At 39.1% G+C, this 26645-nt stretch overlaps 1 protein-coding gene across 1 annotated transcript in view; it reads left to right on the top strand.

Annotated features, from left to right (window-relative positions):
- Nucleotides 1–26645, top strand: part of JADE3 (jade family PHD finger 3) — a 151450-nt gene that overhangs the window by 108140 nt on the left and 16665 nt on the right. The window contains exons 6-8 of the mRNA XM_054566506.1: nucleotides 14360–14550; nucleotides 17581–17792; nucleotides 22620–22787. Coding sequence (XP_054422481.1) covers nucleotides 14360–14550; nucleotides 17581–17792; nucleotides 22620–22787 — 571 coding nt within the window. The remainder of the gene's footprint in view (nucleotides 1–14359; nucleotides 14551–17580; nucleotides 17793–22619; nucleotides 22788–26645) is intronic.

Here is a 26645-nt window from a genome sequence, read left to right as displayed (position 1 = left end):
GGGTACATGCCTGGGTTGTGGACCAGGTTCTCAGCTGACATGTGAGAGGCAATCAGTGTTTCTCTTGCACATGGATGTTTTTCTCCCTCCCTTCCCCTCTCTCTAAAAATAAATAAAAAATTTTTAAAGATAGCTTTATTCTCAGAGACACAAATTAAAGTGTTTTTTCTAAGATAACTGCCAGATCTAAATAAATGTAAATGTTTTATAACAAACCCTTGCAATGATTATTTTTAGATTTAAAACCAGTATCTTCAGTGATCATCTGTTACTATCATATAAAGAAATGTTAATAATTATTCAGTCAGTTCTGAGTGGTATGGCTTAGTCAGTGGGTTGAGTGATGTCCTGCAAACCAAAAGGTTACCAGTTCAATTCCAGGTCAGGCCACATGCCTGGGTTGCTGGCCAGGTACCTGGTTGGGGGCGTGCAAGAGGCAACCATCAATGTTTCGTTAACACATCAATGTTTCTCTCCCTTTCTTTCTCCCCCGCTTCCCCTCTAAAAATAAATAAATCTTTTTAAAAATAATTATTCAGTTGTAAAAATTTTTCTGCCTTCCAAATTTTAAAAAATATGAATTAGTGTGCATTGAAAGCGTGAAGATATTTTTTTAATTCTGTGCTAAAGGTTTTTTAATACAGAATGTTATTGCAGTTTACAGTAGCATGTGAAAACTGTAAGAATGTAAAAACAAAAATCTTTCAATCCGTTATTTTGGGTTGGCCTCTCCATGTCAGTTTGTTAAAATCAAAACCTAATTGGTTAGTTACTTTATTTTCTGCTCATGGAAATCTCACTTCTCTGGAGCAAGTATTCTAAGTATAAATCTGTTAGAGAAATTTAAGAATGAATCTAATGTAATACAGTAGTTAAACTGAAATATATCTAAAAATATTGGGAAACAATTATTTACCATTATGTATTAGTCAAAACAGGCCAATTGCTATAACAAGCATCCCCAACAGACTCAGCATCTTAACACAATGAAGGTTTTATTTCTTGCACATTTCTCTATCCAAGGTGGGTTTGGGATGTGGGTCACCTCTACCCTCATGTAGTCATTCAGGGACTTGGTCTTTTGTTATGAGTGGCTCCTCTATCTGCTAGGTGCTTTCCCACTCCCTTCTCTACCCCCAAACTTCTAAATCCAGTCTGCAGGAAGAGACAGTATGGAGGGTTATGCAGATAGATTTGGGGGAGGAGGGGTCTAAGCTTGGAAATGGCATATCCACCCATATGTCATAAGCCAGAGCTCACTCACATGGCCCACATGACTGCAAAGGAGGCTGAGGAATGGATGAAAAAGGAAATGGGGTTTGGTGTACACATAGCATTTCTCTGCTACTCTTTGGTAGTAGAACTATAAACTCAAAGCTATGTGAGCATAGGAACCTTAATGATTTTATTTACCACTGTAACACTGATAGTAGTTGATACTATGATCTGCACTCCCCAAATTCCCATATCATGTTAGGATCTTTTCACATGGTCTCTCAGCAGGTTAGTCTGACTTGTTACATAGCAGCTCTGGGCTCCAAGAGTGAGCCTATTAATTAACCAACTAGATAATCTTAAATATTTATTACTTAATCCACAAGATTGTCATAATACTTCAGAATATTATTTCCTAATGGATTTACAGAAGTAATTTTGGACATATGTAAATTAATTGACCTTATTCTTGGGTGCTAGAATTGCTCTATTTGTGCTATAATAACTGAAAAAGGGAGGGAATGGTGCAATATAGCAGGTGAAGCAAATCCTATCAGAATTTTTGTCCTGGCTTTCAGACTAGTTTGGTTCTTTTTTTTTTTTTATTCTGTTCTAGTGTTCCTTCTGCAGTTCTCTTATCTGGTAGTATAGTGTATGTATGTGGTGATTGAAGTGAAAGACTACAGAGAATTACAGAGCCATCTTGCCCTGTAAGTTACAGCTACTTAGGTAAGTCTGTTCACACCACAAGGGATTTTTTGAAAGTAAATTCAGCAAATAAAAATGGCGTTGACCCCCATTACATGTTTTTAGTTAGGCTGGATGATTTTGGTGCTAGTCAGTAACAAACAAGCTTCAGATAGATTTTTTTAGGTTTTCGTTTGTATATTTAAATTAGTTTCTATTGCAATAAGGTTCCAATGGAAGGAAGACAGTGCTTTATGTTCGGTTGAAACGAAGTATGCATTATAAGTTGTATGACACACAAGTAGCTAATGATGTATTTACCAAGTATGTGTTTGTATGTTTTTAAAATTATAGATGAATTATTGACTTACTGTAAAAAGAAAAATAATCAGAATACAAAATGTTAACTGTATAGTATATATGCTTATACACGCATATGTATATATAAATAAATTGGAACATTCTTGACTATTTTCACTTAACAATATGTCATCGTATACTTCTGATTCATTAGTGATACCAAAAGAGAAATGATTAGATTTTTCAGACAGGCCACTATTTCTCTTTGGGATGTAAAAGTTGATCTAACTGGGATATGGACAGCAGTACTTTCTTCAGTAAGCTCCAGACTCAAATATATAACCACCAGTTCAACATTTCCACTTGAATGTCCAGTAGACATCTCAGACTTAAAATGTCACAACCGAACTACTGATCTTCCCCAAACTAGTTCTACCTGTAGTTTTCCACATTTAACTTATGGTAGATGTATCCTTTCTGTTGTAACTCTGCTTTTTCAGTCTTTTGGGTCAAAATTCTTAGAGTCATCTTTGATTCTTCGTTGTCTAATACCCCATATTGAACATTAAAGGATATCCTCTTGTTTTCACTTTCAAAAGATAATTTAGGTTTTGTATAGTAAGTCAAAGGAAGAACAGCCCCTAGCAGTAAATTGAGCACAAGCCTGCCTGCCTCCCACTGCACTGCTGTACTGTGTCATGATGCCTCTCATCACCTCCCCCTATTCTTCTTGCCCCACTCTTCTCACAGCTTTTTTCTCATTCCATTTTAGACAGCAGCAGTCTACCATTCTTGCTTTCTGTTATGAGAATCTATACAGAGCACTTTCATACACACGTTTATCTTATTTAAATTTTAAAGCAGTTCTTAGGCAGTTTTTCTTTTTTTTTTTAATTTTATTTTTATTTTTTCAAATACATTTGTCTCTGCCTCCCCCCCCTTTCCCTTGCCCCCTCCCTCCTTCCCTTCCTCAGCTCTTCCCCTTTGGTTTTGTCCATGAGTCCTTGCTATATGTTCCTTGACTTTCCCCTTCCCTTCGCTTTCCCTGCCCCCCCTCCTTCCCTCTTGTCTCTGTTGATTTCTTTTCCTTTGAGTGTGACTGGTCTTATTTTCCTTGCATCTCTGTATTGTCGGTTAGGATCCTTTTATAGGTGAGATCATATGATATTTGTCTTTCACCCCCTGGCTCATTTTGCTTAGCATAATGCTCTCCAGTGCCATCCATGCTGTCGCAGAGTTTAGTACTTCTTTTTTTCTTTCTGCTGTGTTGTATTCCATTGTGTATATGTACCATAACTTTTGGATCCAATCATCTACTGATGGGCATTTAGGTTGCTTCCAACACTTGGCTATTGTCAATTGTGCTGCTATGAACATTGGGGTGCATAGGTTCTTTTGTATTGGCGTTTTCGTGTTCTTAGGGTATAATCCCAGCAGGAGAATCACTGGATCGAAAGGCAGTTCCATTTTCAGCTTTTTGAGGAAATTCCACACTGCTTTCCACAGTGGCTGCACCAGTCTGCATTCCCACCAACAGTGTACTAGAGTTCCCTTTTCTCCACAGCCTCACCAGCACCTGTTGTTTGTTGATCTGTTTATGATGGCCACTCTGACCGGTGTGAGGTGGTACCTCATGGTGGTTTTGACCTGCATTTCTCTGATGGCTAGTGATGCTGAGCATCCTTTCAAATGCCTCTGGGCCCTCTGTATCTCCTCCTTAGAAAAGTATCTGCCCAGGTCCTTTGCCCATTTTTTGATTGGATTGTTTGTCTTCTTGGAGTGGAGTCAAGTGAGTTCTTTATATATCTTGGAGATCAAACCTCTATCTGATGTATCATTAGCGAATATATTTTCCCATAGGGTTGGCTCCCTTTTCATTGTGCTGATGTTTTCTTTTGCCATGCAGAAGCTTCTTATTTTGATGAGGTCCCACTTGTTTATTCTTTCCTTTAAGTCCCTTGCTTCAGGAAACATATCAGTGAAAAAATTGCTGCATGGTATATCTGAGAGTTTCCTGCCAATGTTCTCCTCTAGGACTTTTATGGTCTTGCGACTTACATTTAAGTCATTTATCCATCTTGAGTTTATTTTTGTGTATGGTGTCAGCTGATGATCCAATTTCAATTTTTTGCATGTAGCCGTCCAGCTCTCCCAACACCATTTGTTGAAGAGGCTATTATTGCTCCATTTTATGCTTCTGCCCCTTTTGTCAAATATTAGATGCCCATAGAGACCTGGGCTTATTTCTGGGCTTTCTATTCTGTTCCACTGCTCTATGGGTCTGTTCTTGTGCCAGTACCAGATTGTTTTGAGTATAGTGGCTTTGTAGTAGAGTTTGATGTCCGGTATTGTGATCCCTCCTACTTTGTTTCTTTCTCAAAATTGCTGCAGCTATTCGGGGTCGTTTATGGTTCCATATAAATTTTTGAAATGTCTGTTCTATTTCTGTGAAATACGTCATTGGTATCTTAATAGGGATTGCGTTGAATCTATAAATTGCTTTGGGTCGTGTGGACATTTTGATGATATTAATTCTTCCAATCCATGAGCATGGTATATGCTTCCATTTATTTGTGTCTTCCTTAATTTCTTTTTTCAATGTTGTATAGTTTTCTGCGTACAGGTATTTTATGTCTTTGGTTAAATTTATGCCTAGGTACTTTATTTTTCTTCTTGCTATATCGAATGGTATTTTTTCTCTGATTTCTTCTTCTTCTATTGCATTGCTGGTGTACAAAAATGCCTTTGATTTCTGAATGTTGACTTTGTATCCTGCTGTTTTGCCAAATTCACTTATTAGGATGAGGAGTTTTTTCGTAGAGTCTACAGGGTTTTCTATGTACACTATCATGTCATCTCCAAACAAGGGTAGCTTTACTTCCTCCTTTCCTATTTGGATGCCTTTTATCTCTTTCTCGTGTCTGATCGCTGTGGCTAGGACTTCCAATACGATGATGAAAAGAAGCGGTGAGAGCAGACATCCCTGTCTTGTTCCCGATCTTAGTGGGAAAGCTTTCAGTTTTTGCACATTGAGTATGATATTGGCTGTAGGTGGTTCATATATGGCCTTTATTATGTTGAGGAATGCCCCATTTATTCCCATTTTGCTGAGTGTTTTGATCATAAATGGGTGCTGTACCTTATCGAATGCTTTTTCTGCATCTATTGAGATGATCATGTGGTTTTTGTCTTTTATTTATGTGATGTATCACGTTTACTGATTTGCGTATATTGAACCATCCCTGCATCCCTGGGATGAATCCCACTTGATCGTGGTGGATAATCTTTTGAATGTATTGCTTGATGTGGTTTGCCAATATTTTTTGAGGATTTTAGCATCTATGTTCATCAGCGAAATTGGCCTGTAGTTTTCTTTCTTTGTAGGGTCTTTATCTGGTTTTGGAATCAGGGTGATGCTGGCCTCATAGAAAGAGTCTGGGAGTCTTCCCTCCTCTTGGATTTTTTGGAATAGTCTGAGAAGGACAGGGGTTAGCTCTTCCTTAAATGTTTTGTAAAATTCTCCTGTGAAACCGTCCGGCCCTGGGCTTTTGTGTGCTGGGAGTGTCTAGATTACTGTTTCAGTTTCCCCAGCTGTTATCCGTCTGTCCAAGCTTTCTGTTTCTTCCTCCTTCAGTGTTGGAAGATTATACTTTTCTAAAAATTTGTCCATTTCATCTAGATTTTCAAATTTCTTGGCATATAATTGTTCATAATAGTTTCTGATGATCCTTTGTATTTCTGTGGTATCAGTTGTTATTTCTCCTCTTTCATTTCTGATATTATTAATTTGGGTCCTCTCCCTTTTATTCTTGATGAGTCTGCTTAAAGGCTTGTCGATTTTATTTATCTTTTCAAAGAACCAGCTTCTGGATTGGTTGATTCTGTGAACTGTTCTTTTTGTCTCTATGTCATTCAGTTCTGCTCTAATCTTGACTATTTCCGTCCTTCTCCTTGCTCTGGGGTTTATTTGTTGTTTCTCTAGTTCTTGAAGTTGTAGTGTTAGGTCTTTTATTTGAAATGTTTCTATCTTTTTTAGGTAAGCCTGTATTGCTATGAACTTCCCTCTCAGGACGGCCTTTGCTGTGTCCCATAGGTTTTTGACTGTTGTCTGTTCATTTTCATTTGTTTCCAGAAATTTTTTGATTGCTTCTCTTATCTCATTGTTGACCCATGCATTGTTTAATATTCTACTTTTCAGTCTCCATGAGTTTGCACATTTTTGAAGTTTCTCTTTGAGGTTGATTTCCAGTTTCAAGCCCTTGTGGTCTGAGAAAAGGTTTGGTATTATTTCAATTTTCCTGAATTTGCTGAGGCTTGCTTTGTGTCCTATCATGTGGTCTCTCTTTGAAAAACTGCCATGAGCATTTGAAAAGAATGTGTATTTTTCTTCTTTGGGATGTAAGGTTCTATATATGTCAGTTAAGTCTCTTTGATTCAGTGTGTCATTCAGCTCCACAATATGTTTATTAGTATTTTGTTTGGAAGATCTGTCCATTTTTGACAGTGGGGTGTTGAAATCCCCTACTATCAGTGTGTTGCTGTTTATATCTTGTTTTGAAGTCATCCAACAATTTCCTTATAAACTTGGGGGCTCCTATATTGGGAGCATATAAGTTTACAATGTTGATGTCTTCTTGATAGATTCTTCCTTTAAGTATTATAAAGTGTCCCTCTGGGTCTCTCTTTATGGCCTTTGTTTTGAAATCTACTTTGTCTGATACAAGTATGGCAACTCCAGCCTTTTTCTCATGTCCATTTGCTTGGAATATTTTTTTCCATCCCTTTACTTTCAATCTGTGTAGGTCTCTTGCTCTGAGGTGGGTTTCTTGTAGGCAGCATATGTGTGGGTCATGTTTTCTTATCCATTCAGCTACCCTGCGTCTTTTGATTGGGGCATTTAGTCCATTCACATTGAGAGATATTACTGATAGAAACGTACTCATCTTTTCTCTTTGTACCTGTGTTCCTCTCTGTCTCATTCTTTTCCTTCATCTGCTTAAACGAGTCCCCTTAGCATATCTTGGAGTGCTGGTTTGGTAGAGATGTATTCTTTTAGTCTTCTCTTGCCTCGGAAACTCCGTATTTCTCCCTCTATTTTAATGGAGAGCCTAGCTGAGTAGAGCAGCCTTGGCTGTAGGCCCTTGCTTTTCATGGCTTGGAATATTTGTTGCCATTCCCTTCTGGCTTGTAGTGTTTCTGTTGAGAAGTCAGCTCCTAGGCATATCGGGGCCCCCTTGTAGGTTACTTTCTCCTTCTCCCTTGCGCCTTGAGGATTCTCTCTTTGTCTTTGACAGTTGCCATTTTAATGATGATGTGTCTTGGAGTGGACCTGTTTGAGTCCCTCTTGAGTGGGGTCCTCTGTGCCTCCTGGATCCGTGAGAGCCTTTCTCTCCTCCAATTAGGGAAATTTTCCATCATTACTTTTTCGAGGAAGTTCTCTATCCCTTGCTCCTCTTCTCCATTTACGGATATTATTGCTTTTCAGGTTGTCCTGCATTTCCCTAAATGCCTCTTCATTCTTTTTGAGTCGTTTTTCCATTTCTTGTTCTTTCTGGGAGCTTCTTTCTATCTTGTCCTCCATCTCACTGATTCGATCCTCGGCTTCATCCAGCCTGCTTTGGATTCCTTCTACTGTGTTCTTCAATTCAGAAATGGTATTCTTCATATCCTCTTGTGTCTTCTTGATAGTTTCTATGTCCTTTTCCAGGCTGATATATTTTGCTGTAAGATCCTGATAGTTTCTCTGCAGTTTCTCATAGTTCTCTTTGAGCTGGGGGAGCTCATTGAGCTTCCTTAGAACCATTGTTTTGAATTCAGTATCTGATAGTTCCTTTACCTCTATTTCATTTAGCTCTCTCTGTGTGAAGTCCCCTTTTCCACTCATTTGGGGGGAACTTCTTTTTCTTCCCATTTTTGTGAGAGTCTATTAAGTATTTTTGTCCTTTACTTTTCTTTCTGGGCCTGCCTCTGATGATGTCAGTTGTTGACCCTATAGGACCTTGGGTTGTTTGTTTGAGCCTTCCAGGAGTCTAATGTCTGTGTCTGACTCCTGCTTGGGGCATCTCTGTGACCTCTTCGGTCAGGGCTGGGCTATTTTTTGGGATCTCTCTGCACTCTCACGCGGGCTCCTTGAGCGCGCTCTCAGCGTGGCAGGATCCCCCGCCTGCCTGGGCTCGCATGTGCTTACCCCAGACCAGGGGGCTTATTTGCGACCTTGCATACTCATCTGGCCCCCCCTGGCCGGCGAGCGCTGCGGCACTGGTCAGTTTAGGGTCTTCTATTGTGTGTTTTCCCCGCTTTTGGCTCTTTGGGTGCGTTGCTTGCCCTTGCCAAATGGGGAGTACGGAAATGGGAGGAAGTCAGCTCCAGGACTCTCAGGTTAATCCTGTCTCTGGTCTCTCCTCCAGGGACTCTGGGCAGCTCTACTAATTTTGTGGGCCGCTCCGCAATTGCGGGCGGGCTTTCAATTTACACCTGCCCTTGCCGCCCTGTGCACTCCCTCGCAGGCCGTATTGGTGCCAATCTGTGGGAGGCCTTGCCGGCCGGTGCAAGCATTTGTCAGCCCGCGCGGGTCACACACACGGTCGCCAGCCCTCGCCGGTCACTCGGTGCAAGTGTGCGCGCTTAGGCAGTTTTTCTAGTACTATTGCTGTATAAATTGTTTTTCCAGTTACTGTTGCCCCCAGACTTAGCAGCAGCAAGCAACTATGGTATCATATTCATGGATTCTGTGAGTTGGGAATTCAGACAGGGCACAGTGGGGATGGCATATCTCTGCTCTGCAATGTCTATGACCTCATCTTAGGAAGACTTGAAGTTTGGGGATGAGTCAGCAGTTGGGGGTAAAATCGTCTACAGGCTTATTCATTAACATATCTGTCACCTGGGCTGGGATGATGGAAGGATTGCATGCAGCCTCTCCCGTGTGGTTTGGCTTCCTTGCAGCATAGGCAAACTTTTTGCAGGCCTCAGGCACAGGGCTCTACATGCACATGTTCCAGCAAACAAGGTGAAAGCTGTATTCCCCTTTATGACCCAACTTACAATTCTCATAGCATCACTTCTGCTATATTCTGTTGGTGAAAACAGTCACAAGCCCTCTCCGATTCAAGAGGAGTGGCGAATAGACTTCACCACTTGATGCAGGAATGGCAAAATCACATTGTAGAAGAGCATGTGTGATTTCAAAAATACGATGGGTCACAGAGGTTTTAATTGTTTTATGGATGAGGCATGAAGTCTGGTAGAAAAGCAGTCAGCCCAGAATGGCAAGATTAACAAGGGGCATCTTAGGAAGCTAATCCTAGAGATAATACTGCAAGGAGCTCCTATTTAGTTAGCTTTTAAGGCATTTATTTACAGCCTTTAAAAAAATCCATGGTGTTACGGTATTTGTGCAAGATCTGTGCTGTTGACAAATGATTCTAATTTCCTCATTAGGAAATGAAGCATAGTCTTTAAGTGCCAAATATTTAGATCAACTGAAGCCACACTCGGGACTCACTGTGCATAAGACACCCACCAGAAGGGGCCATCTGTCAGGTTAAAGTGATCTCAGCTTTCTTCTACTGCCTCCTCATTGTCACAGCAGTGTTCACGTAGACCAGAGGTAACAGGTAGCTGGTTTATCTTGAGGAGCAGCAGGTGAATAGGCCTTCTTTCTCTGGGGCTAAGCAGGTGTGGTTGTGGGTCTGTCGTTTCATCAAAGTTGAGTCATGCAGAAAATTACTAACATACTCCTTTACACTCAAGCATCCAAATTGAAAACTGCACTTAGTACATCATTCTGACAAAATCTCTCAGGTCTCTGGGCTTGTGAGCTTTTGCTGATTTGGTCAGTGGTCTGGTGACCCTTCAAAGAGTGTCTCTAGGACCTAGTATATAGAGAGAAGAAAATCAGTCAGAGAAAATTTTGAGATTTCCTCCAGCTGTAGCAATGTTATATGTACTTAATAGTAAAGCTCCATTTTTCAAATTCCAAAGTAATGTTTTTTTCACTAATTCTTATAGACCTCCCCCTCTATAATTATAAATACAAGAATTTCTTCTTGTGAGTGTGTATTAACTTTACCCTTTTACTCATGCGTTTCCTTGCCTTTGGTGTTCCTGTTTCAGTCTCTAATTTTTTTATTCTCACAGACTCAGTCCTGAGATTCAGGCCTTCCTAGTTAGATATGAAAATACAGATATGAAAAAAAAAACAAGTGAGATAACATCATTGTTATCATTACTGTAAATTTTGTATTGAAGTATAATATATACACAGGAAAGTAACTAAAATATAACTGTATAACTCAGTGAATTTTCTTGAATTAAATACACTCATTTAACTGCCACCCAGATCAAAATATAGAACATTACCAACACCCTAGAAGCCCTCCATCTGTTCCTGCCTACTAACAGACCTCCGTCACCATAGGTGATCGTTTTGCTAGTTCTTTAACTTCATATTGTTCATCATTGTGGTTGTGAGATTCATCCATGCTATCACATGTAGTAGATCATTAATTTTCACTTCTGTGTCATATTCCATTGTGTGAATATACCATATTTTATTTATCCATTCTGCTCATGATAGATATTTGGGTTGCTTCCAGCATTTAACTATTATGAAAAATGCTAATACGGCCCTGGCTGGTGTGGCTCAATGGATTGAGCGCTGGCCTGCGAACCAAAGGGTCACCGGTTCAATTCCCAGTCAGGGCACATGCCTGGGTTGCAGACCAGGTCCCCAGCTGGGGGTGCACAAGAGACAACCACACATTGATATTTCTCTCCCTCCCTTCCCCTCTGTCTAAATAAATAAAATCCAAAAAGATTCTTTAAAAATGCTAATACAAACATTTTTATTCATCTTTTGATAGATATATGTGTACTTTTTGTTAAATATATTTATAGGGTTTGCTAGGTCATAGGGTGTGTACATTCATCTATAATATCAGCTGCCAAGGAGTTTACTAAAGTGGTTGTCCCAATTCACTCCTATTCCCATCAGCACTATATCAGATGTCTGCTCCACTTCCTTCTGAACACTTAGTATTGTCAATTTTGGTCAGTCTTCAAGTTCAGCCTTTCTGGTAGATAATAGTGGTTGATTTCAGTTTGCATTTCTGTGATAACGACTAAGGTTGAGAATCTTCTAAAAGTTTTCTTGCCATCTGGATAGCTTTATTTGTCACGTGTCTATTCAAGTTTTTTGCTGTTTTTAATGGGGTTGTCTGTCTTTTACTAATTGTAGGAGTTTGTTATATATAGAGTGGGGCAAAGTAGACTTACAGTTTTAAGTACACGAAATAGAGTTTGTCCTTGTATTATTATTTTAAAAGATTTTATTGATTTATTTTTAGACATAGGGGAGGGAGAGGGAGGGAGAAAGAGAAACATTGATGTGTGAGAGATACATCAATCCCCAACTGGAGACCAGGCCCACAACCCAGGCATGTGCCCCGACTGGGAATCAAACCAGTGACCTTTCGGTTTGTAGGCCAACACTCAGTCCACTGAGTTACACCAGCCAGGGCTTATTCTTGTATTATTATTATTTATTAAATATTTTATTATTTTCCATACAAACAGCTGTAAACCTATTTTTGCCTCACCCTGTATAGTCGATAAACAGAAGTTTTTCGCTCTCTTCCATTATGGTTAATGACTTTTGTCTTATTTAAAGTATCTTTGCCTATCCCAAGGGTATAAAGATATTCTTCTTTGTTTTCTTCCAGAAACTTAATAAACATATTCTTTTAATTTAAAAACATTTATAGTCTACCTTGTTCCACATAGAATGCAAGGCAATTGAGATGAATAGTTATCAAATATTCTTCATTTTAGAAAAAGATGAATCTTGAAATAGTTAGATATTCTCTAATTACCTCATATGCCATGCACCTAAAAAGCACAGCATATTTAGTGTCATAGTCCCTGGAGAATTCATATTATGTCTTGTTTTTACATTTAGGTTCATTTCAGTTGGAAGCAAGTTTCTGACAGCCATTCCCAAATTTTTAGCTTCAATTAATATTTCTGGGCTCTGCTTTTTTCCTCAAATATTTGTTGCCTTTGGCTTTCAAAATGCCATATGGTAGAAAAATAAACATGTGCAAATGTGTATAGTTACTAACTTTATTCGGCATATATAATTGGAATCATACACTTTCGGAAGCACATACTTAGGAGGAAATATTTATAAATGCATTTACAGAGTGGACTTGGCCTATGTACAAGGGGGGACCCCAAAAAATCAGAATTATCTTCTGAGGGGTGGGCCCCTTATAGTACTGGCTTCCACTGCTAGGTGAGTGTTCTAGGATCCCATCTGTATCAGTGTACCAGCTAACATTGTGAGAGGCTGCATTCAGCTTCAGTGAATTTTTTTTAAGACTTGCAATGTGTTTGCCCATTTTGTGATGAGTGGTTTACAATCACACCTGCCCACACTGTGTTGCGTGTTCAGTTTCTGACCAAAAGCAGCATGACCCCCAAACCCCACCCTCCCTATTCACCCAGTCTCACCCCAAACAACTTTTTTGTTTGTTTCCCTGGATGAAAAACGTCCTCAAAGGGAAACGTTTTGCCCATGTGGAAGAGGTGAAACAAAAAATGACAGAAGCACTAAAAGGCATCAAAATCGATGAGTTCAAAAACTGCTTTGAGCAGTGGAAAAAATGTCTCAACAGGTGTATTGCATCAAATGGAGAGCACTTTGAAGGTGACTGAAGTTTAAACATGTCAATAAATGCACAACTTTTTATAAGTAAATTCCATTTTTGGGGGGGTCCCCCCTCATATGCTTATGTATTCATAGGAATACATTTATGTTTATGAACACTTCTGCTTATATAACAGCTCTAGAGTAGCAATTTTCAACATTTTTCATCTCATGACATACATAAACTAATTACTAATATTTTCTGGGGATACCAAAAAAATTTATTTTTTGCTGATCTGACAAAAAACATTTTTATTCATTCACACCGGATGGCTATTGTTGTGTTGGCCATTGTCGTTTCTTTTATTTGACAATCTTAGGGAAAAGAGTTTTGTTTCCCTGACTAAATAGTCAAGTATTTCATGTTTTAAAAATTCTTGTGGCACACCAGTATGCTGCAGCATAGTGACTGAAAATCACTGCTCTAGAATAAAGAAACTGACTTTAGAAGCCTTCCAAAGAAACAATTTTCATTATTTTATGATGACATATATATCTATTTCTCTCTCTCTCTCTCTTTTTTGATGGCCCACCCTGTTCTTTAAAATTGCCAGGCAATAATAATCCAGATTTCCTCTTGGTTATATTTTCTGATGCTTCATGCAGTACCTAAAACATCAGTTGTAGAATAGGTCATTGGTATGAGAAACTTCTATTTCTTCCCTTGCTTGATTTCCTTTCCTTGCCTTGGGCTCTTAAGTGTAAAAAAGGGTAAAGGAAAATATGGGTTTGCTCTGGCCTACTGGAGAAATTGATGAAAACACAGGAATCTTTCTTCCCATCCAATAGCCCTGGCTCAGACTTATGGTTGCTATCATTTATGATTGGGAAATGATTTCAGTTTGTACAAGTCCGTGGACTCTTGGCTTCCACTCATCTACATAAATAGTGAAGATAATAATATAACAACAACAATAATGACATTTTTATTGAATTTATTGGGGTGGCATTGGTTAATAAAATTATAGGTTTCAGGTGTATAGTTCTATTATGCATCGTCTGGAGGACATTATGCTAAGTGAAATAAGCCAGTCAGAGAAAGACAAGTACCATATGATTTCATTCACATGGAATCCAGTGAATAGAATAAACTAACAAAATAGAAACAGACTCATAAAAACAGAGAGTAGACTGATAGCTGTTACAGGGGAAGGGGTTGTAGGACTGGGTGAAAAAGGTAAAGGGATTAAGCAAAAAACAAACAAAACAAAAAAACCTCATCAGCAGTCAGTGTTCAGAGGAGATGACAAAATAATTTGTAGAAGCATTTGCTTTCTAGAAAGGGATCTTCCATACTTCTCAGTTGGCATAGCAGGAGGTTTCCACAGGGTAGAAAGGGAGAGCATTCACCTCCATTATATGACCCTGAGTACCATTGGGGCTATTCAGTCAATGCCTACAATTTGTCACCTGTTGTTTGTCATTAGGACCTTTCTTTTGCTTTTCTAGGATTGTAGCCGAGAAGGTAAAGGAAGTTCTATTTACCCGGCCCCGGAAGTATATCCAGTGCTCTGTCCCAGAGACCACAGAGCCTGGCTATGTCAACATCAAGGAGCAGGCGGCATCTGTGTGCCGCTATGACCTAGACGACATGGACATCTTCTGGCTCCAGGCACTCAATGAAGATCTTGCAGAAATGGGTAAGTTGTTTTCTCAAAAGTAAGTTGTTTCTTGACTCGATGTGTGATTTTTTTTTTTTTCTTTTAAGTCATTAGGACCAACCGTTTAACCTGCCTTCATCTTGTGGCTTCCTTTCTTTTCTGGTCTTTTTGTTTACTTTTTCTTTGATTTTATTTTAATGAGGCATGTATCGAAACGCATAAATATACTGAAATAGAGAAATAACATTTAAATTGGGCCTTTTCTTCCCTTGTTCATGGTGAATAGCACATGAACATGTGCTGTGTAGGTTTCGCAAGGCTGTTTCCCAATTCTGAATATGAGAGTTATCATGGCTGATTGGATTTCTGGTTGAGAATTCTGAGACTGTTTCCTTACTCAGCCCTGAAAAGCACTCAGATCAGTGAATGGGGCCAAGGGTAATGGCACCTCTACCATATCCTCCTAATAGAGAGAAGTTCCAACTTTAGCATTAGACAGCACTACATCTGACAGGTTGGTGTGGCCAGGAACCTTAATACAGAAGTTATAGTTTTGCTGCTCGGAATAAGAATGGCATGCCTAGGGCAAAAATTCCCAAAGCTGTCATTAACTACCACCATTGAGTTCCAGAGTTGTCATGCAGTTCTCAAAACAAAACAAAATGAAGCAAAAACAAAGAACTTGGAAATAAGCATAAAAATCATCTTTAGAGAGAATATATGCCATACGGTACCATACCCACAATGCTGGGAAATCCTAGACTGAAAGGAGACTCGTTTTATAATACTTACACATAACTCTTTTTGCCCTGTCTTCAGTCTGAATAGTGTTTAGGTCCAAGTGGTCCTGTGGAACACTGGGTGATTTTTAATTCTCCATATGAAATACAGTGAAGGATACATTTGATTTCCTTTTTGTTTGAATCACATTTGTTTATTGTTAGTACAACAAGAATCGGTGGTTTTCCTTTTCTCCCCTCACTCCTCTTTTTTTCTTTCTTTTGAGGTTGGCATCTAAATGCATGTGAACAAAAAGTTGTATTAAATCCAGTTTGGCATAATAGTGGTACTTATTCTGCCAGTAATCAATACTTACTCCTTGCTTCTTGAAACTTCTTGTTTTATGTCTTCTCTTGTTCTGCCTTCTGAGAGGAAGGGTGGTCAATTTAGGGTGGGAACCACAAAGAGAGGAGAACAGAAGACAGGGAAAATCACAGTGTGGGGGCATAATCAAGTACATTGATAGCTTGATGTGTGGTATTTATGAACTATATAACATCCATATACATTACAGTCATTACATTGCTGCCTTCGACATTGATACCACCTTATAATTAGGTCCCTTTGGTATTTTGCAGTTAATTCCCTTTGGATGAGTTTTTTTTAATAAATTTTTTTTATTTTGAAATAGTTTCAGATTAACAGAAAAACTGCACATTTAATACAGTAACCGTATACCCCTCACACAGTTTCAGTTTCCCTTAACATTAACATCTCATTTTACCATGGTACATTTATCAAAGCTAAAAAAAAAAACCAACACAGGTACATTACTGTTTACTGAATTCCAGGCTTTGTTGGGATTCTATCAGGGGTTTTTTTTTTGTTTGTTTGTTTGTTTGTTTTGGTTTTTTTTTTACTAATGACCTTTTTCTGTTCCAGGATTCCATCCAGGATACCACATTGCATTTAGGCTTGGATGAGTTTTAAAAGAGGATTGCCTTATCTCAAGTATTCCTTTAGAATGATTTCATTTTTGCTTAGGTTTCATTTTTGTAGTAAGGTTTCTAAGAGCTTAAAATAAACTTTTAAAAGCAACATTAAATTAAGCACATTTTTTACTCTGATTGAGGAACTTTAAAAATTGAGTGCTTACTACATACTAGCCACTATACTAAACAATGTATGAATATTACCTCATCTCGGCCTTATAAGAAATCAGTGAGTTTGGTATTACCCTTATTTTACAGATAAGAAAACTGAGCCCTAAAGTGGATAAATAACTTGTCAAAGTTTACATGACCAATATGAGATCAAGTTGGAATTTAAATTCAACTACTTTTATAACCAGACACTAATACTCCTTCACTTCAGAGGAAAAAAAAAATGTGTGGTTTGTAGGTGGAAAAATGAAACATACTACCTGGGTAGTTTTTTGTTTATAAGTAGCTACAACATTAAAAAGGTAGTTTATGTGGAATTTCGAATTCCTTAGGACATTTTATATTACTTCGGTAAATTTGTTTTGGATCATTTTGAGAATTGGTTCTGAATTTACAAGCTGCTAGAATATATATATTTATTATATATTATATAGTATATATATATAAAATATATATTCCTCCCAAGCAGAAAAAAATGTTGTTTTTATCAGTATCCACCATATGAATCTTTATGTTGGGTTATTAAATATGAAATACTAAGAAAAACTAAAAAGTACAGAAGGAAAAGGAATCAAGAGGCAAAAAAGTAACTCTAGAATTTGCAGTTAGACCCATGTAAATGTTGATAGGTTTATTTTGTATTAAAGTTCGACACTGGAAAATATTACTGGATTTCTTTAAAATTCAGGTTTGAGAAATAAAATATTTCATAGTACCTAGTATTTTCTTTTATGACATAATACCTTTTTGTATGAAAATGTCCTTGTATAATCATTAGATATGCTCATTGGGACTAATTTACTAAGACTGAATTATTATTTGTATCCAAATAGTTATATTATTCTAATTATTTTATTATGCTATAATTTAAAGTGTTCAAAATTATAAAGCTCAGTGAAAGTCCTCCCTCAGTAGAAAACACAGAGAGATTTAGGAGGAGACTGGCTAGGATTTAGACAGAAAATTTAAAGGGTCAGTAATATATCTTAACAAGAAATATGGTGAAATATATTTCTCCTTCATGTATCAAACACTAACATGTGATTCTAGATAAGTAGTAAATATTAGAATAGCCTCTAGTAACTGATTCTTTGAGATCTCCTCACCCCTGCACCAGGCTTAAAGTAGGTAATTTGGGAATGACAGCTGACTGATGGGTTGATTGATTGTTTGTATTTCTGTGCAGGTTGTGAGCCAGTTGATGAGAATCTTATGGAAAAGACAGTAGAAGTCCTGGAACGCCAATGCCATGAAAATATGAACCATGCTATTGAGACAGAGGAGGGGCTAGGCATAGAGTATGATGAAGATGTGATCTGTGATGTGTGCCGGTCTCCAGACAGTGAAGAAGGGAATGATATGGTATTCTGTGATAAGTGTAACATCTGTGTGCATCAGGTTAGTGAGAGTGCAGGCCATCACCTCTCCACATTCAGCCTTGCTGAAGCTCAGTGATGATCTCCAGCACCCATATCAGGGTTGCAGCTTGCATTTAAGGTGGAAAATAAAGATTTGGTCTGGCTGTTCTTCAGTATTCCTTTAGAAACAATACTTATTATGATCCCTGAGGTGACATAAAATTTACCTGAAGGGGCTAAACTCAGGTCTTGATTGTCATTTCATGCCCATGTCATTGAGATTGCCTCATTAGGTACTTTTACAGTGCCCTGGAGAGTCTTCTTCCTGCTTGCATGGGAGTCTCTCCTCTGCCACAAATCCATGCTACATCATCAGGTTACACCCATAGTCCGTAAGCTTGTTGAGTTTATACTTCTACAGCTGGAAATCCAGACTCCTTATCCTGGCACCCAGAGCCTTCCCCATCTCCCAAATAAACCACTTCCAGGAAGCTGGTCCACCCCACTTTTAAAGATCATAGACTCTTAGGATTGTAAAATCTATCCCACTCCTCAAATTTACAGGTAATACCAGAAGAAGGAAGTGACTTTACCCAAGCTCTTACAGCCAATAATTTGTCATTCTTTCTACCACACTGTGTTTTTAATTAATAATGATGATACCAACATTCTTTTCAGCTTTTTCCTTTTCTTCCCCCATAAGCCCTGTGCTACAGTAAAATAAAGTAACTCAAGGAAGCACCTTGTTCCTGACACTGTGCTGTCTCCATGTTTTCGCCACCCCCACCCCCCCGTTTAAAATGCCTTCTCCCACTTTCAGCTGTCAAAAAAGTCTACCTATCTTCCAAGATCTAGTTCAAATCCATTATTGAACTCCCCTAACCTAAGTGATTTTTCACTCTTCTGAACCTGTTGTGTGTTTTATTAATTCATCTAGCAATAGATACACAGCACCATCTGTGTACCAGGGCTGTGCTGCATACTGAAGACACAGTGAGAGATGAAGAGGTGAACATGGTCTTTGCCCCCAGGGAGATCAGAGTCTGGTGTAGGGACTACAAGGAAACTGACCATTTAGCAAGTGTTTTTGTACATAGAAGTCTGTGCTGCTGTGGAAGTGCATGGGAGGGATGGGTGTCAGGGACAACTTACAGGTGGTCACATCCAAGCTGAATCTTAATGGCCAAAAGGAGATGCCAGATAAAACAGCAGCACATGTTCAGGCAGAGAAGAGACGAGTTCAGATGAGTTAGTGAGAGTGGGCAGAGCATGTCTGAGGCAATGTTGAGCAGTTCAGAACTGTGGAGTGTGGTGGGTGGAGCAGGAAAGGCATGGAGAATGAGGGTAGAAAGAGATACAAGGGACATACGTGAAGGGCCTTCTCTCACAAACAACTTCAGTTTTGTCCTGTCAACCCTGAAGGATAGGATTTGTATTTTAGATTATTCTAGCTACAAAATGACTAAAATGATTACGTAACAGGCGATAGAAATCAGGGCTGAAGACTTTAATTACCTGGGTCCCCTAACCTAACCTTTTGTGTTAGAAGATAACTCAAAATTATTTTGTGACCAACTGTGTGTTTTCCTTCATTTACTTGTGTCCTTGAAAGACTCAATTTCAAAAATTTATCTTCACTCTACCAGTTAATTGTTATTTATATTATACCCTTAGAGAGAAAATCTTTACCATATAAGGATGAACTTAAGTATATTATAATACAGGTCCACAGTCCCTTCTTTGTGATGCCAAAATTTTAAAGCTCTGAAAAACTGCAAGTTTTTGCTTCAGTTTGGCACCAAAACTGATTTGGTGGCAACAGCAGAAGTTACCCCATGTGAGGCTATTTATAGTCTTTATCCCATATTGTGTAGTCATATATTTTTAGAGAAATGTTACTACATTTGGTTATGCGGTACTGCTTCTGGTCCCACTGAGGAGTTAGGTAATGTACTACTTTTCTAAGATCTAAACAATCCTGAATTTCCTGATTTTCTCATGCTAGGATTTTCAGGTAAATGATTGTGGATCTGTAGTAAGCTTGAAGGGAATAGTACAGAAGTCATCTGTATATAGTTTCTGTATTTGTCTTTCACAGTTGGGACGAAATATTAAGGAATTATTTTCAGGTTCTTGGACTAACAAAGTGAAATGTAGCTTAATAATTCTCAAGGGTATTTTACTTGTTTTCAAAACATATCCAGTAATGACTATAAATGATGTCCTTTTATCACATAGAAAGATGACAGTAACACCTGACCAGGCTTTACAGAATGTAAGCTGGTATGAATTAATGCTGGATGCTGTGCCACGTAAAGTTTCACATAAAAAGAATTCTTCCAAAGTGAGGATAACTCACTTGAGTTCTAAAGAGCTACTTAGGTTAGAGCGCCCTCTGTTGACTGAAAAGTGACTTAAAATGATTTGGAAGATTTCGTTTACTCCTTAACAGAATCAGGAATATGTTGACATCTGTATATAGTAAGCATAATTTTTCTTTTTTACTGCCACCATATTGTGTCATATGTTCTTCTGTACCTATAATACATTTATGGTCAGTACTTTGGAAGAGAGGTTTACATCAATAGACTTCAGATTTTAACAGTGAACTTAAAACTTTTTCATTAAAAAATATGAAAATTAAGATCATTCTGAGTCCTTTTATATGTTCCATTGTCTGCTTCTTAGCCCAGGTATTGAACTCTCAGACTGAGACCTAAGTTAATTTGACTGAAGGTATATGTTCGTTTTTATACCTGTCATGTATGTACTGTTTGGCACTGAGTTTATGCCCCTGAAATTATATGCAAAACATGTTCATGCAAACGTGTGATTTTCTCAGGAGAGTCCACAGCCTTCATCATTTGTGGTCTAGAAAATGTTGAGAACCACTACTATGAAATAAAAGCTCCTGTGATCTTTAGACCATGAGTAAGTCTGCACAAGGTTTATTAGTAAGTGATTTTCTACCCAAGGGAATGGCCAGGATATAAAGGGTATTCCTAGAACCAGCCATTGGTTTTTCTTCTGCTTGTCTGTAGGTGACTCTGCTTAAGGAAGGAAGCTTGGTTTCATTTCCTAGCAATCTTTCTGGACCTCAGGGGGAAAAAGCTTTGAAAGTTAAGAATCCTATAAAACAATGCCCTGCTGTGGTAAGAGCAGCCTGGTTTGAGTCCAACTTCAGTTCTTGAGCTAAGTAAAGCTTTGCATAGAGAGCATTCCAGATAAATTGATGATAAAGGACCTACTTCCAATGACCTTAAAATATCACTGAGGATATGAAACGTAACAGTTGAAGTAGAGAAGACTGCATGATGCAGACTCTGTACCTGGTGATGAAAACAATGCTGAGTAGAGGGCAGGGATCAAGAAGTGTGGCACAGACACAAGCAGTCACAGTAACCTGAGAAGTGAGGTGAGGAACAGCAGGCTTTAGATCAGGGGCCAACAAATGCTTTCTTTGAAGGGCCAGATAATAAATAGTTTAGACTTTGATGACCATATGCAGCCCCTGTTACATATTTTTTAACATTTCTTTAAAAATATGAAAACTGTTCTCAGCTTGGCGGCCTTACAAAACAGGCCTCAAGTAGTTTGCCAACTCTAGTTTAAATGGGTATGGAGGTAAGAGCAAAAGGAGTATCTAGAGTGGTTGTTGCTGTGCAATGGTATGAAATCATTGTTTTAGTAAGAATATGGCAGACAAATAGAGGAAGGATTTAAGGTGTGAAGAGGGAGGAAGAGAATTTAGAAATAAATCAGTCTAGGCATGATGTGATGAGGACTTGATGGAGCAGTTTTGATGGGGATGGAGAGGAAGGTCAGAGTCCAGGGGTCACTCTGTGGGGAGGCCTAGCAAGACCCAGGTACAGTAGATGAAAGAAAGTAGATAATATGAGTCTAGGAATGTGGATCTGGAAGCTAGGAAGCATGGCGGTGATATGGGTAAGAGAGAGTTTAGGAAGGGGCCAATTTAGGGGGTGACATGATGGTAACTTGTAACTTGAATCTGAGCTATGGGTGAACCTTCTCGGTCAGGCACATCCTGAAGCTGCCATGGAAAATCAGTCAGTGGTGGAGGGTATGCCAGACTACATGGGAAGCCAGGAGGCCCTCAGGTTCCATCTCTAATGGTGAGAGTAGAGCACTTAGTGGGGAACGATGGGCAAAATTAGAAATAGCAAAAGGGAAATCTAGAATTTCCACACTAATCTCCTTCCTCCCCCCAGTAATTCATCTATTTACTTGTCCAGCTTCATTCCATAAAGGATTTGAAGCAGCTTCCAGAACTCATTATGGAGTATTGTGATTAGTCTAATATTATATTCAGGATTCTTTTTATTAAACCCAAGCAAGTAGTTGCTACAATTTTCTGAGTGTTTATGCACCAGGCACTGTTAGACTCTAAACATCAGCTCATTTGCTCCTCAGAAGTTTCATCCGATTTATTTTTAATACCTTTTTTCTTGATCACAGCATTGCATGACATGTAGTTGTTCAGTTGTATATGACTGACTGATTATAATAGTCCTTGATGAAACTTTAGAAAATGGAAGCAAAAAAAATGTTAATTTCCAAACTCAGTTAACAGTTGGGCTAGCCTTTGCAAGTATTTCCTTCTAGTTTTACTCTATTGTCCTTAAAGTCAGTTCTCATTGACAAGATATGCTGATCTTAGAACAGATCCTAGAAGCTGTCTTTTTCCCTGAGTGTTTTAAAATTACTAAATCCTGCATATGAGTTTGTTTGGCCTTATTTGCCTCTTTTTCCTAAAAATGGATGGCACTTTGTGACTGTACCAGAGAGCAGATACAGACCGTGGTGAGAAGATGCTAACCATTCTCCCCTCTCCTCCTCCTATCTCCAGGCCTGCTATGGCATCCTCAAGGTCCCAGAAGGCAGCTGGCTGTGTCGCTCCTGTGTCCTGGGCATTTATCCACAATGTGTGTTATGTCCAAAGAAAGGTGGAGCCATGAAGTCCACCAAGACAGGGACTAAATGGGCTCATGTAAGCTGTGCCCTGTGGATTCCAGAGGTAAGAACTCATCTAGGCCTGTGAGATCATTTGTTCCAGAGTGCCCCCGTTTTCCACAACATTCAGACTGATTCGAGCTTCATGGAGATGATTCATGTCTGCCCATGTTTCTGAGGTGATAATGCTTCCATTTGAGCTACCTCATATCCTTCTTGGATGCAAGTAAGCATATAAGCCTGCGATGGTTAATGTATAGGTGGTACTACCAGTGGTATTAGATAAACTTGTATGAGAAGAGAGGCGCAAAAGACCAGGGTATGAGCAGCAGTTTTTTTAAGGTAAAACTTACCTTAAGATACCAAATCTTAAATGTAGGGTTTCATGAATTTTTATACATGTGCATCTGTAACCATAACCCAGACGGAAGACATAGAACACCCCAGAAGGATCCCTCATACCCATTTTCCAGACCCTCTTTGGGTCCCTATTACCCAAGAATGATTTATATCACTATTAGTTTTATCTTTTTTCAAACTTCATATAAGTACTGTCATACAGTATGCTTTTTTTTTTCTGTCAGGTTAACACTGTGTTGTAGTATGTATCAACATTCATTCCTTTCTATTGCTAAGTAATATTCCATTGTATGGTTATACCACAATTTATCTATTCTCCTTTGATGGACATTTGAGTTGTTTCCAGTTTTAAGCTATCACAAATAAAGTGAGCAAGAGCTCTTTTCACGATTGCGATGGATGCCACTTGATTTTTGAAGTTTTTTTTTTCAGAGCTTGGACTCAACATCTGTTTAAGACCTTCTTTATTCAAACTCCATGCCTCATTATTTAATCTGGTTTTTCAGTTTCTGATATTTCCTGATGAGTTACATACACACTAGGTTGATTAAAACGGGCTTCCAGACATAACTTCTCCTTACTTCCTATGGCTGCTCTTTTTTTAACCTATTGGGACATCCCACTCACATCCTCTTTCTCCAACCCTTATCCAAGCCAACAAATTTGTCAGGCAGTTTAACTGAAGGACAAGATAGACTGCAGAATTCAGTTTATGGGGAAGCTAATGATATCAATGAGTCATTCTTCTTTAAAACTTTCCTGCTTTATTCTTTAAGTATATTTCATTGATTATGCCATTACAGTTGTCCCATTTTTTTTCCTCTTTATTCCCCTCCACCCATTACCCGCATTACCTCCAGCATCCCCCCGCCCCCGCCCTCAGTTCATGTCCGTGTATAAGTTCTTTGGCTTCTCCATTTCCTACACTATTCTTAACCTCCGTCTATTTTGTACCTACCGATTATGCTTCTTATTCCTTGTACCTTTTCCTCCATTCTCCTCCTTCCCCCCTCCCTGCTGCTAACCCTCCATGTGATCTCCATTTCTGTAATTCTGTTCTCATTCTAGTTGTTTGCTTAGTTTGTTTTTGTTTTTGTATTTTAGGTTTAGTTGTTGATAGCTGTGAATTTGATTTAATTTTACTGTTCATAGTTTTGATCTTCTTCTTTTTCTTAGATAAGTCCCTTGAACATTTCTCATAATAAGGGCTTGGTGATGGTGAACTCCTTTAACTTGACCTTATCTGGGAAGCACTTTATCTGCCCTTCCATTCTAAAAGATAGCTTTGCTGGATAGAGTAATCTTGGATGTAGGCCCTTGCCTTCATGACTTTGAATACTTCTTTCCAGCTCCTTCTTGCCTGCAAGGTTTCTCTTCTTTTTAAAAGATTTTTATTTATTTGTTTGTTTGTTTTTAGAGAAAGGAAGGGAGGGAGAAAAAGAGGGAGAGAAACATCAAAGTGTGGTTGCGTCTCGTGCACCCCCTCCTGGGAACCTGGGCTACAACCCAGGCGTGTGCCCTACACTGGGAATTGAACCAGCAACCCTGTGGTTCGCAGGCTGGTGCTCAGTCCACTGAGCCACACCAGCTAGGGCTTGCCTGCAAGGCTGCTTTTGAGAAATCAGCTGATAGTCTTATGGGAACTCCTTTGTAGGTAACTCTCTCCTTTTCTCTTGCTTTTAAAGGTCTCTCCTTATCTTTAACCTTGGGTACTGTAATTATGATGTGCCTTGGTGTGTGCCTCCTTGGGCCCAACTGCTTTGGGACTCTCTGAGCTTCCTGGATCTCCTAGAAATCTATTTCCTTGGCCAGATTGGGGAAGTTCTCCCATTATTTTTTCAAATAAGTTGTCAATTTCTTGCCTTTCCTCCTCTCCTTCTGGCACCCCTATTATTTGGATGTTGGAATATTTCAAGTTGTCCTGGAGGTTCCTAAGACACTCCTCATCTTTTTTTTTTTTTAATTCTTGTTTCTTCATTGTGTTCTGGTTGAATGTTTATTTCATCTTTCTACTCCAAGTTGTTGATTTGAGTCCCAGTTTCTTTCCCTTCACCGTTGGTTCCTTGTATGTTTTTCTTTATTTCACTTTGTGTGGCCTTCACTTCTTCCTCTATTTTCTGTTCGTACTCAACCATTTCTGTGAGCATCCTGATTACCAGTGTTTTGAATTGTGCATCTGATGGTTTGGCTGTCCCTTCATGGCTTATTTGTATATTTGGAGTTTTGATATGTTCTTTCATTTGGACCATATTTCTTTGTCTCAGCACACCTGTTATGTTGTAAGGGGCTGAGCCTTTGGTATTTGCCAGGGTGGGGCAACTCACAATGCTATGTTGTGACACTGTATGTGAGGGAGGGGTCAGGGAGGAAACAATGCTGCTTGCTCTGCTCCCAGCCAGCTTTCAGTCACTTCCCCTGCTACCCACAAGCAAATTTGGCCTTTCTGGTGCTGATTCCTGGGTGGGTGGGTGGGTGGGTGGGTGGGTTTGGGTACCTTCTAGGACCCTGTGGGTCTCTCCAATGAACACCCCTGTGAGGCTAGGAGATTCTCCCACTGCTGCACCCTCCGCAGGTTTTTACAGCCAAAGGTTTTGAGGCTTTCTTTTCCTGCCCTGGAAACCTAGGTTCCACGCTCTTGTCTCGCTCCCCTGTTGTTCCTCCCAGTTTATCTGCTTGCAAATATAGGACTGCCAGTCACTGTCTTGCCTGCCCAGTTCTCTAGCCACTGCCTTGCCGTGCGCATCCTCTCTGCCCTGATTGCCGGTCTCCGCCCCTCCTACCGGTCTGGATGAATGTTTAACTCCTTGGTTGTCAGACTTCCATACAGTTCAATTTTCTGGCAGTTCTGGGTGTTTTTTCTTTTTAAATTTCTCATTGTCCTTTTGGTTGTGTGAGCAGGTAAAGTGTTATCTACCCATGCCTCCATCTTGGCCAGAAGTCCCCTGTTTTTTGTTTGTTTTTTAAGTTTTATTTATTTATTTATTTTTAGAGAAGGAAAGGGAGGGAGGAAGAAAGGGAGAGAAACATCAATGTGTGGTTGCATCTCACGTGCCCCCTGCTGGGGACCTGGGCCTGCAACCCAGGCATGGGTCCTACACTGGGAATCGAACTGGCGACCCTTTGGTTCACAGGCTGGTGCTCAATATACTAAGCCACACCAGGTAGGGATTGTTTTTGTTTTTTAACTGGTTGTTACTCTTATTTTGGTTGTGCGAGAAAGCAAATTGTATCTACCTACGCCTCCATCTTAGCCAGATGTCCCTGGCTTTATTCTTGTTAATGTCAGTTTCAGGGGAGTTATCCAACAATTGAGCTCACCGAGTTAAACTGAAAGTTCTAGATACATAGTGTAATATTCTTACAGAAGTCAGTATTTTCAAAAATATTTGAGTAGTGCTTTTTTTTCTTACTAAGAATATCCAGTTTATAGACATGTGAAATGAACTCTCAGGTTTCTGCCTGAGAGTGACTGTTTTTCAGCGGCAAGTCCCCTAGCTAGTAGAGCAGGCACTGTCAGCATGTGAAAGTCTGGAAGATGACTTAGAAAGAGTTCTGTAAAAGT

This window comes from Pteronotus mesoamericanus, unplaced genomic scaffold (genome assembly GCF_021234165.1).
Source record: "Pteronotus mesoamericanus isolate MK-2021 breed Mesoamerican mustached bat unplaced genomic scaffold, CSHL_Meso_final contig_173, whole genome shotgun sequence".
In the NCBI taxonomy this organism is placed as follows: Eukaryota; Metazoa; Chordata; class Mammalia; order Chiroptera; family Mormoopidae; genus Pteronotus; species Pteronotus mesoamericanus.
The sequence above is the reverse complement of the archived record's forward strand: the minus strand, read 5'-3'. Positions and strand labels throughout refer to the sequence as shown.